General features: G+C 34.1%; 1 protein-coding gene across 1 annotated transcript in view; it reads left to right on the top strand.

The window, feature by feature from the left end:
• Positions 1 to 13,342, top strand: part of HUWE1 (HECT, UBA and WWE domain containing E3 ubiquitin protein ligase 1) — a 1,068,888-nt gene that overhangs the window by 92,356 nt on the left and 963,190 nt on the right. Inside the window, exons 8-9 of the mRNA XM_090396304.1 lie at positions 3,218 to 3,280; positions 9,089 to 9,211. Coding sequence (XP_090252430.1) covers positions 3,218 to 3,280; positions 9,089 to 9,211 — 186 coding nt within the window. The remainder of the gene's footprint in view (positions 1 to 3,217; positions 3,281 to 9,088; positions 9,212 to 13,342) is intronic.

Below are 13,342 nucleotides of genomic sequence, written 5' to 3'. Positions count from 1 at the left end.
TCAATTATTTAAACAATATCTCGTCAATTACACCCTATCCATAAATATTTATTCATGTATAAAGTGCCCAATAGTTGCAGTTATTTGCAGAAATTTATAATTATCAGACAGAATCTAAAATATCTTCTAATTGTTTTGAGCAATGTATATGCCAGCATTATAACATATTGTTTGTGATAGTAACTCAAAATATGACATTTATGCATTGCATTTGTCACAAAATACGAAGCAAATGCAGGTTCATCCAAGTAAACAAATGGTTATCATGCTGCAGAAACAAAATCAGTGCTCCTGTTGATCTTAGAGTTCTCTAGAAAAATGAGATTGGTTATTTACAGAGCTTGAGAAATGTACTTGTCTCTAGCAAGTGTCTACAGACTAAACAAAATTAGAATATTTAGTAAAAAAAAAAAAAAAAAAATTTTTTTCTTCGAATGCCCTTCATTATTTTTTTATATTTTTAAAAACAGATGTAGTACCCACTAACCACATTATAGAACTCCTGTTGACTTATTGGGACATATCGTTTTTTTTTTAAAGAGGGGGGGGGGGGCAGATTGCATAAGTACTTTTTTAGGGGGAGAGTGCAGGTATGGGTTTGCATAATTTGTTGGCTGAGGTCACAGCCTAGCCTAGCAGTTTTCCTGCAACCAGCATACAATGGATGCATGGATATTTGTCTCTAGAGTGGTAGATGATTTTTATCATTTAGTATGAGAAGCAGCCTTCTTATATTGTATATTTTTATAATTGTTACTTATGAGGAAAACGAAAGTTACAGCTATTTTTATGTTATGAAAAAGTTCACACGCTGAAAGAAAGACATTGTTATTCCACGTTATAATAATGAAGAGAACAGTGGAATAACTTAGCATTCTTTTGACTGCAACTCTTTTTAAATTAAAAAAAAAAAAAATTAATGAAACATATAATCTGATACATATAGGCAGATTATGTACATATAATCTGCCCACAGTTGTCAATTGCAAGAACTAGCTGGCAGAGTGTCAAGAAGAGTCAGTTTATGTTGAAGGGACTATCCCTGGAGACCTCAGGAGCAAATTTTATCACTCTTAGAGCGATGAGTGAATGATGTGGATTTACAGAGCCTGTTGTGGGCAAGTGTTTTGTCTGTGAATGTTCAAAGAAGGGTATGATGGCTATTGCTTCCACCAGTGAGTCTTCAAAATCTATAGGGATTTCTGTGCAATATAACTGTCTTTGAGTTAATGGATACCTGATTTTTAATTTGTAAAATTTTCCATTGCACATTGTTTGCTTGAAACAGTTATAAGGCTTACTCAGTTACATTGTAAAAATATTTGCATTAAAGGAATGAGAGATGATTTTTAAACTGGCCTATACAATAGATTCCAATTAATTGGTCTGCCAGTTAATTATGATGGCTATTTTATTGGGACAAGTGTAGAACAAAAAGAACATTTTGCCTTCATTCGTTTGGGACATAATGTCATTTAACTGTGCCAGTCAGTCCATAACATGTTTGGGTTGGCTGTCCCAGGGAATGTTCATAAAAGTATGTAATCTTGCTTTAAAAATTTAGTGACCTTTACAATGCTGATGAAATGGGGTTATTTTATTATGCTACACTGATTCTAAGAAAGCGATAATCATGTTATGCTGTATGAAAGCTATTATTGGAAAAAAAGGGCCAGGTCTCAATCCTTTAAAGGGATTAGAATTGAGATTAGCAGTTCAGTACCATGCTAACAAAATTTCAGTGATATTCGTAGGGCATCTGAATTTTTTTTTTTTGAGAATTAGGTTATGAGTTACAGCTTTGGATACAGCTCACAGAATCAATTGGAAAAAGACTAATGTTCTGTTACAGTAAATTTAGAGGACAAAGACTGTTTTTAGAATCTGCTGTTGCTCTTAAAAATCAGCCTAATTTGAATAAATATCTAGTTTTTTGTCCATGTTTCAGTTAGTTTTGTGCTGCCTTTGTGTGTGTTACAAGTCTCATTTTGTACTCTCTGAGATGAAATATTTAAAGAATGCAATATTTTAATCTTTTCCTAATGCTCTTTCACTGCATTAAACTTCTAACATGAGTCTCTGAGTACTTAAGCCTTAATAGATTCCTTTTTCTGTTTGTATCCCCCCTCTTGTCCATTTTTTAATTATATTTTTATTAAAAGTTTTATTCATTCCTCCACATTGCTAAATTTTATCTTCTATGAATAAATTTTAATCTCAAATTCAGTTAATGATAATACTTTTTTAATTAGACCCCAAATTAAAAAAAAGAAAGATATTTTAAATATCAATTATGATTCATGGTTGTCAAGTTAAAATGACAGTTACCATATATAAGACAATACTCTTTTCTAAAATTTTTAGACCAAAAAATTGGGGGTCGTCTTATACATGGGGGTGTAACCAGTTGAGAGACCCGCAGTTGCTGGTGAAACTGCTGGTACCATGTCTCTGTGGGCTTCTGCCAATCACTAGCCTTTGTTAACTCTGTTGATTGACGTCATTAACGGTAGATTCTAAATAAACCAATTAGAACTCTGAAAGCATTCATATATCTACTACTTGTTGGCAGGGTAAGTTAATGCATTAACAATATTTTGAACACTAGCCTATAAAAATGTCAAAAAAAAAAAAAAAATTGTCATATTCTTCAAAATTCAAGTTAAAAGTCATCAGTTATGTAAAAGAACATGGAAATAAATCTTCAGAGAGACCGTTCGGACCTCCTCCCAACGAGTATGATTAGACAGTGGAGATGTTTAAAATATTGATTTCTTAATTCTGGGTTAGAAAAAGTAGGGTTCGTCACGGAAAAATATGGTAAATCAAGAATAGTTCATTTACAATTAAACTTCCTAAAAAGAAAATGAGGAATTATTAAGTAGCTGAGAGGCAGATGTAATATGATGATACCCAAGAAGATATAAGCTTAGTTAAAAAAAAAAATACATTATACCAAGATTTATTCACTTTTTCATATTATGACTGCATAACCTATTGTTGATGAATCATGTTCTACATTGACAATAAAATATGTAACAGGGGTGGGGACAGATTAATACTGTTAGGTTTTTAATATTTGATGTTCTGTGAGAAGTTGCCATTGCTGTATCTTATTGCACTAATGTGTGTGTGTGTGTTCATTGTTAATTAATCAGTTTCATTTTATAGTATATTGATGAAGAAAGTTTTTAAAGCAAAATATAACTTGTTTTAGAGTTGGGGAGGAAAAGAAAATGGGTTTGGACTTGCTGAATGCTGTCAGGACTTATTGTTAAATGTAAGTGTTTATTTTAAAAATTAAACTTTTATTTAAAAGTGCAGTTGATTTTCATTGCTTTATTTAATGCTTTTAGAAGAAATTGTGTCTTTGACTTTTGTTGAAATTACCCACAATGATGATCCATGTTGTATCCATAATATTTAACTGTGTAGGTTTTATAGCACTTGTCAGATGATCCTGTCTGTATTACTCCTAACTTGTAGTCATTAGCATCCTCTCCCCTCCACTTTCACTTTCCAGTAATGGAAAATATATATATACACAGAACTTGACATTTTATTCCTGTAACTGTATCCTCTTTCAGCCAGGTCTCACTAAATATTCTAGAGCAAAGAATTGCACATGTTTATTTTGATGCTTCTGGCATTAGTTTATATGCATATAAGTCAATCACAAGGTTGATGTTGATTCTTGAATCTAACTCCTTAAAGCATGACAAATTCCAACAATTTACACTCCCTTAAAAAAAAAAAAAAAAAAAAAAAAAGTGCTCATATGCAGCTATCCAGACACACCTAGTTTTCCTAACATTTATTATTTCACTGAATAGTTTCTCCACTCACCTTGTGCAGTCCATGTTGCAATTATACAAATTCTTTCACCTATTATTTAGACTTCTCCCTATTCAGTCCACTTCTGAATTATTTGTGATGTTTTCCTCCTCACCACTGTGATATCTCAGCAGTGGACTTTTAATCTTGACTCTTGCTCTTATTTGCCTTCTCAACTCATATATTGTAGAAAGTTTTTTCACTAGGTAACAAAGTAATTGTACTTGACAAGAAATTATATTGTTTAATCCTTTACCCATTAAACAAATACAGCTTGCTTGTGAAATATCTTCACAACTAGATTACTTGAATAGGCTGTTGGTATCACATCAATTGTCCCAGTATCCCATAATACAAAAGACACTTACTTTTGGATGTGTATATGGATTATGGAAAGGGTCTCTACTTTCAGATTAGACCTTTATTGAGGCTCATCAGTGGGAGACAGACTTGTGAAGATACTTCACATGCAAACCATGTTTGCTTATATTTGGATATGGATTCAACATGAATATTTCTTTGAATTATATACTATATTATCAAGAAAAAATTTATAACTATCTCTGATTCAGAGTAATTTTAATCAGACTATCTTCAGTGGCTACATAGGAACAGTTTTTACCAAGGTGGATTATCAACAATTGATCATTCAAAAGTAGAACGTGTTGCATGATATTATATTGTTGAGCATTAAAGAGAGAAAAAATTTCACCAGAGTGCTAAATTATAGGTATTAATTCACAATTTCATATAATAATCTTAATTTATGAATAACATTAGACTCATGTAGGAATTAAGTCTCAATTTAAAAAAATAAAAAATTAATGTGTTATCCGGATTAAACTCTCCCATATTTTTGATAAGGATATACAGTCATTTCGATTCAAGTTAGGACGTTGAAGTAAGGCCTCAGCACTCTCTTTGAATAGGTGTTCAAATTTATAGCAACATCTGTGTAGAAGGCGCGTCTTGGACCAGAGGATGTTGTGGCTAGTCTCTATCCCATGCTGAGCCAATCCAGACTTATTGGATTTGTTTGCAGAATGTATGATTGATGTTCTTATTCTTTTTTTCTGTAGAGCATCCTGTTTGTCCAAAGTAGGACAGATTGTAGTTACAAGGAACTTGATACACACACACACACACACACACACACACACACACACACACACACACACACACACACACACACACACACACACACACACCAGGCAGAGACATAGTGTGTGTGTATGTATCAAGTTCCTTGTAACTACAATCTGTCCTACTTTGGACAAACAGGATGCTCTACAGAAAAAAAGAATAAGAACATCAATCATACATTCTGCAAACAAATCCAATAAGTCTGGATTGGCTCAGCATGGGATAGAGACTAGCCACAACATCCTCTGGTTGAGAGTTTATCTTTAGATGAGGAGAAATAGGTGGATATTTTGTTAATAGGTGTATAAGTGGCTGTGAAATCATATTTCTTCAGAATTCTTGAAATTGGTTCTGAAATTCCAGAAATATATGGAATTGGAACTTGACGTATTGATTCTTTGTTGTTCTGGATTGGATTGTAAGAATCGAAGATGTTGTGTACTTGTGTACAATCCAATCCAGAACAACAAAGAATCAATATGTCAAGTTCCAATTCCATATACTTCTGGAATTTCAAGAACCAATTTCAAGAATTCTGAAGACATATGATTTAACAGCCACTTATTAAAAAATATCCACTTTTTTCCCCTCTTCTAAAGATAAATGCCCAACTATGTCTCGTTCTACTTTGGACAAGCAGGACGCTCTATAGAAAAAAGAATTCAAGAACATCAATCATACATTCTGCACAACAAATCCGATAAGTCTGGATTGGCTCAGCATGGGATAGAGACTAGCCACAACATCTGGTCCAAGATGCGCCTTCTATACACAGATGTTGTTATAAATTTGAACGCCTATTCAAAGAGTGCTGAGGCCTTGCTTCAACATCCTAACTTGAATCGAAAACTGTATATCCTTATCAAAAATATGGGAAAGTTTTTAATCTGGATAACACATTAATTTAATTTTATTTTTTTTAATTGATACTTTTAATTCCTACATTAGTCTAATGTTATTTGTAAATTAAGATTATTATATGAAATTGAGAATTAATACCTATAATTTAGCACTGATGAAATTTTTCCTCTCTTTAATTCTTAGCAATGTAACGTCATGCAGCTTGTTCTAGTTTTGTAAACCTCAGGAGTTTTATGAACACAGCATAATAAAGTTGGTGGACAGATGATCAATTGTTGGTATTCCACCTTGGTAAAACTGTTCCTATGTAGCCACTGAAGATAGTCTGTTAGTTTCAGACTGAAATATTTGACAAATATTAAAATATTTTTGTTAATGTGTCTATGATTCCTAATGCACCTTTCTGTGACCACTTTATATATATATATGGACCTGCATTAATTTAACCTTTTTATTTTTCTTGGTCTGGCTTCCACTGATGAGACTTCAGTAAAGGCCAAAACTGATATGGGTAGCAACCCTTCCCATAACGCATAGCAGTACATAAGTCCAAAAGGAAGTATGTCTTGCATTATGGGATACTGAGAGTTGATGTGAGGTCAGCACTCTGTATAGAAGTAATCTAGTTGTGAAGATACCTCATGTACAAATTGCTTGTTTACACTTAATTAAAGGTTAGACAGAAAGATAAATTCTTGACAAGTATAATCCTCTTCCCCCAACTCCAACACAATCATATCATCCACTTGTTCTATTGTTTACATAGTGCTCATGCTAAAAAGTTACGTTTAAGCAGCTCTATTACATTATTATAATCAAGCATAATTTTAACACATTCAGATGCTTGCTTGATATTCTGTATTCTTTTATTTTGTTTAACTCATTTTTATGCATATCTAAGATATGCAATGATTGAATATGTGAGATATGCAATGTTTGAAGTATTAAAAATGTTTACTTCTGTGTTATTAATAAATCATTAGTTCTTGTGTAAACAACTCAGTTCTGAATAAGCATATTCCTGAAAAATGCTGTATCTGTCAAATCTCTTTCCTCTGTCAACCACGTTTTCTTATCAGTATTTTGTGGATTAATTTTATCATACCACAAGCTCTGCTCCTTTACTCCTGATTCTTCGATTGTTAGTATATACGATTGTTAGTATATACCATATTTTTCCGTGTATAAGCCGATACATTTTTCTAAAATTTTTAGACCAAAAATTGGCAGTCATCTTATACACGGGGTGGGGTAACTTGTTGAGAGGCCTGCAGTTGCCGTGGCAAAACTGCCGGTAACTTGTCTCTGTGATCAGGCTTCTGCCAACCACTAGCCTTTAACTCTGTCGATTGATGTCATTAATGGCTGATTCTGAATAAACCAATCAGAACTCTGAAAACATTCATATGTCTGCAACTAAGTTAATGCCTTAACATTAACTGATAGTTAGGGTAAGTTAATGCATTAACAATATTTTGAGCACTAGTCCATAAAAAATGTCCGAAAATAAAAAACGACTGTCATATTCTTCAGAATTCAAGTTAAGTCATCAATTACATTGAAGAACATGGAAATAAAGCTTCAGAGAGAGAGAGAGAGAGAGAGACAGTTTGGACTTCCTCCCACTGAGTGTATGATTTGTGGAGATGTTTAAAATTTTGGGGTTTGAAAAAGTAGGGTTCTTCTTACGGTATGTATGTAAGCTTGTCCATTCATTTCCTTTTCCTCTGACTTTTTCAATTCTTCGTTCCATGAAACAACTTTCATCTAGGTCATCCCTGACACCTTTCTCTCCTATCACTCACCTGTACTTATCCTAGACTCACTCACAGCTCTATTATCAAATTGTTTCTCCTCTTGAACACAGATTTTCTCTCAATAGTAATCTACTTGTCTTCATTCTGCCTCTCAATTAGTGCAGGCCTTCTTCAAAAAACAGCTCTTTCTCTCTCCTCTACATGCAAATTTATCCCATAAATCCATATACTTAAAATTTCTTTTGTGCACCCTAGCTATTATGTCATTCGTAAATATTGTTCCACTCAGCTGCCTGCTATCGTACCTCAGCAGCATGCTCGCAACCCTACCTTCACTCTTTTGTGTTCTCTTAACAATACTAATCCTGTTTTAACATTTCTCACCATAGTCTCACCATACAACCGTATACTATCTGATCTACTACTGCCATTCATCTTTTCACTAGCACCTTCCTTCCTTTGTTATTCTAAATCTTCAGCCTCACCCTGTACCAACCTGAATTCCTTAACCTAGCCATATGAAAATATCCTCATTTTCATATCTTTAATCAGTTCTGTTACTGCTCTTTTGTCTTGTTATGCTTTTCTTCCTCCTCATTGTTACTGACACCTACTTGTTTGTAATTCATGTGTTTTGATTATTCCGTTCACAAAAACCAATCCGGTCACATGCTTTTTACTATTTATCACATGCCATCACAAAAAAAAAAAAAGCTTTATTTTATTTTATCTTTTTTTTTTTTTGGCACTTTAACTTTTCTTCATCCACTGTCATTTGTACATGATTTATCAAATCATACGCAATGCATTTTTTGTGCACACAAAATACAGTTCGTGTCACCTCTCATGAAATAGATGACATCATAATAATATCAAGAGCAGTCTTTGTCATGATTACTGTGTTAGTACGCTACCCTTGAATAATTTAGAAATAAACTGAAATAATAATCTTCCAATACATTTCTGACATTCAAGAAACATGAAATTGACTAAATATTTAATATAAAAACTTCTGAACAAGCAGCTTTGATATATTTCTTTCTTCTGTTTTACTTCTACACAGGGTCTGATGTTCAAATTATTTAAGTTATATGTTAAAAAATTTTTTTTTTATTATTCTTATTTCTTATTATTGTAATTATTTTTGATTCTTTAAAAAATGCATACATATATAATTTCTGAAATCCACAACCATGAAACATAACTTTCACCCAGGTCATCCCCGACACCTTTCTCTCCTACAATCACTCACCTGTACTTATCCTAGACTCGCTCACAGCTCTATTGTCTAATTGTTTCTCCTCCTTGAAGCAAAATTCGTAAAATGAATTTTGCTTCAAGGATTAAAAAAAGTTTCTTTAGATCATAATTGTCCATTGTTATTAAAAAAAAGTTATAAAAATTATATGTGGACTTCACTCAACATGAATTTCAATTAAATTGTTTTACAGTAGTTGTATTGAGTATTAATATATACGTTTTTTAAATTTCAGAATTATCCATCAAGTGCAACAACTTTACATTTTGAATTTTATACAGAACACACAGTGGAAAGAACCAGGCGAAAAAATCCATCTAACACTGTATGTTGTATTCATATAGATAATGTGGACCAGGTATGTGTTTAATTATAATTGAATCTTTTAAGGTAGTATAGTTTTTTGAAATCTGAAAACAAACCCCAACTCAACATCACCAGAGTTAAAGATCGGTACTATCAACGTAAGAAGCCTGAATGGCAAAGAAATGGAGCTAGCTGAGGAATTAGATAAGTACCAGATCGACATAATAGGGGTGACTGAAACAAAAAAGACCAAAACTGGTGAGATCTTTCTGAGCAATAAATACAAAATGTTATATTCAGGCAATGACAATCAAGGAAAAGAAGGAGTAGCCATAGTATTCAACACAAAATACGAGGCTAATCTTCTTGAATGGCAGTCAGTCTCAAGTAGAGTAATGTGGGCAAATATGAGAATGGGGAACTGGACAATGAGACTTATTTGTGCCTATGGTCCCACAGAAGGTTCTACTAAGGTAGAAGTGGAGGAATTTTTTGAGGCTTTAGAAAAAGCAACTGACACAATGAAAAAGGAAAAGTTGGTCCTTGTTGGGGATCTAAATAGTAGAGTAGGAAATGATTGTGAGACATACAAAAATATTTTGGGAAAATTTGGAGAAAAGAGCAAAGCTAATAATAATGGCAAATATCTGTTGGATTTCTGCTCAGGACATGGACTGGTTATTACTAACACCATGTTCCAACATAAAAATGTGCACAAATTCACACGAGAGAAGAGGCTAGGAATAAGAAAAGTCTCATTGACTATGTTATTGTTGATAGTGATGTTTTCGCCCTGGTGCAGGACACCAGAGTGTACAGAGGATTTGAAATTGGAAGTGATCACTATTTAGTCTTGAGCAGGATAAAATTGAATTTCATATTGAAAACAATAACATGTAAGAAAGTTTTAAAGCGAATAAAAGTTGAGCAGCTCTCAGATGTGAACTGTAGACTAAAATACAGAAAGATTATTGAAAAGAAAATGAAAGAGTTTGAGAACAGGAATCAAACCTTGGAGATTCGGTGGCAAACTCTGAAGGAAACATTGATTGATTCTGCCAGAGAGGCATGTGGTGAGGTTGTGTGCAAGGATAAAAAAATCAGAACTCCCTGGTGGACACAGGAAGTTAAAGAGGCAGTGAAGGAAAAGAAGAAAGCATATCAAAAGTTCATGGCAAATAAGTCAGCTTTTACTCTTACAGAATACAGAGACAAATGTAAGAAAGCTAAACAGTGTGTAAAACTAGCTAAACAAAAGTCATGGGAGGACTTTGGCAAGAATATAGAAAATAAATATCAAGAAGGTGGCAAAATGTTCTGGAGGTTGTTGAAGAAGCTTAGGAATGGAGGAAAGAGTGCTGTAAAAGGAATTAGAGATGATAAAGGTGAAATGAAAACAGGAGAAAAAGATATCCTTGAAGTATGGAGTAATTACTTTGAAAAACTGCTAAATGAAACAAGCAGTGATGACAGCACAGTGATAAAAAACACTGACCAGGCATGCAGTCAGGAATACATATCCAAACTTGAAGTAGAAAAAGCCATCAAAGGCTTGAAATGTAGAAAGGCAGCAGGAGTAGATGATATTCGACCAGAAATGCTGAAGTATGGTGGTATAAGAGTCTTACAGTGGCTGCACTGCATAGTTCAGAAAGCCTGGACAGAGGGATGAATTCCCGATGATTGGAGTAGAGCTCTCATAGTACCCATATATAAAAAGGGAAATAAAACTGAATGTGAGAATTACAGAGGCCCTACTGAGTGTTCCTGGCAAGATCTATGCAAGTATACTTGAGAAACGGTTGATAAGGATTGTGGAAGGGAAGCTTGGTGAAGAACAAGCTGGATTCAGACCAAATAGAGGCTGTCAGGATCAGATCTTCACTTTACGACAAATAGTCGAGAAAGCATGGGAATATAACAAAGATCTGTATTTAAGTTTTGTCGATTTGGAAAAGGCATATGACAAGGTGCCAAGAGAGAATCTATTCAATACGCTGCAGTTATATGGTGTCAATGGGGCATTATATCAAGCAATACTTAGTCTTTATTTGAGTTGTGAGTCAGCAGTTAGAATTGAAGGAAGTACAGGAAGATGGTTTAATGTTAAATCTGGTGTGAGACAAGGATGTACATTATCCCCTCTGTTATTCATTATCTATATGGATCACATTATGAAGGAATGTGGTATTAAACCTGATATCAAAATTGGAGATGTTAATGTCAGCTCTTTGCTTTATGCGGATGATGTTATACTTCTAAATAAATCCGCTACAAGTCTGCAAGATTCTCTGACTAAATTGAATAGCTGTTGTAATAGATATGGTATGAAGGTCAGCAATAAAAAGACAAAGACAATGAAAATAGGCAGAATCTTTGAAAATGTCAACTGTGTTGTGAATGGAGAACCTGTGGAACAAGTAAAACATTTCAGCTACTTAGGCACAATTTTTACTGAAGATGGTAAACTAAATATAGAAATAGACAACAGAATCAGCAAAGCTGGTATCGTGGGAAGTCAATTGAATAAGAAAGAAATTAGTCGGAACACTAAATTAGCTGTATACAAGACTGTGTTCAAACCAATTTTAACTTATGGATCTGAGAGCTCGGTCAGAAGTAAAACACTTGACCAAAGACTGCAGATATGAGTCCTGAGAAAGATTAGAGGCGTGAACAGATGGCATCAATGGCAATATCATATTAAAAATGAGGATATTAGGAAAGAACTTGACATTGTCAGCATCCAGGAATGCGTTAGCAGAGCTAATCTCAGATGGTATGGTCACTTAAATAGAATGGGAGAGGAAAGATTAGCAAAACAAGTGTTCTCTGCCAGGTTGGCAGGAAAACGACCCAGAGGAAGACCAAGATATAGGTGGATTGATACGGTACAAAGTGCCTTAGACGATAGAAATATAAGATCTGATAATGTTGGCGTCTTGACAAGTAACAGACTGATTTGGAGGAAAATTGTAGATAGGAAGTTAGTAATGATGTAATTTTTTCATGTAGTACTGTCATATCCTGTACACCCCTTGAGGGTACATGGCAGGAATTTGATGATGATGATGATGATAGTTTTTTGAGAATAAATATTAAATGAACAAAGAGAATCGAGATAGATTGAATCAGTTAAAGTACCTTAGAAGAATGAAATGTCAGATATGACAGTATTTCAATGCTGACAAGTAATAGACTAATTTGTAGGAAAATTGTTGAAAGGAGCCGAATAATGATGTTAAATTAATCATGTAGGGTTACCATAATAATCTTAAATGCACCTCAAGGATGGATATATATAAAATCGTGAAATTAATGATCACGATGATGTTCTTTTTTTTTTATTCCACACGCAAGATACAAGAACCCATAGCACATCAGTGCTGTGTGTTAGGTGCAGATAAAGGTTAAGAAAGAAGAAACCTATTGACATAAAGAAGGTGTAGGTTGATATTGTTGAGAAACACGTCATGGGAAAGGCTCTTCCAGAAGACAGAAGTAGTAGAAGTAGATGGAATAAATAAAGAAGAGGAGAAGCAGGTTGGATAAGTTTGTAGTCGTACTGTAAAGGGATGTTGAACAGGTTGTTTGTTTTAACAGGCCTAACAGCAAGTAGAGAAATGATGTTTGCCAATAGTGACCATGGAAGTACCTGTGGAAGAGAGAGACAACTGAAAAATACTGTCTGTGGGATAGACATTGAAGTGAGCCTGTGAGAGAAGGACCATGTGTGATCCGAGTTACTTTCTTCTGGACAGCATCAAGAATTTTTAAGGAGATTTTAGGTGCACCACCTGAAATTTTGGAATTTGTATGGGGTTAGTAGATGGATGGATGTAAAATAGCTTCTTGAGTGGAAAAGAATGTCTAGATTTTTTGGAAACTCGTCACTTCAATAGCCTCCTTTTTCAGAAACTGAGAAGGCTACTCAACTCCACATCTCTCTTGTTCAGCCACATTCAGTCTCTCCTCTTCTCCTTCCACTGTTCTGAAACTTTGCTTGTGTTCACAAGGATGAATGTGATGTATTTGAACCGAGAGAGAGAGGTTGGAGGTAAATGCCATTCCAAGGGGAAAGAGTTCATCCTTGTGATGTATTACTAAGGATGAGGTGAGCTGAGAACCCTTTTGTGAGGAAAAAGGCAGGACTGCATTTTACTGGCATTGAACATTACTAGGT

This window comes from Typopeltis vanoorti, chromosome 1 (assembly GCF_054136105.1).
Source record: "Typopeltis vanoorti isolate ZY-2024b chromosome 1, IOZ_Tvanoo_1.0, whole genome shotgun sequence".
Lineage (NCBI taxonomy): Eukaryota > Metazoa > Arthropoda > Arachnida > Uropygi > Thelyphonidae > Typopeltis > Typopeltis vanoorti.
The sequence above is the reverse complement of the archived record's forward strand: the minus strand, read 5'-3'. Positions and strand labels throughout refer to the sequence as shown.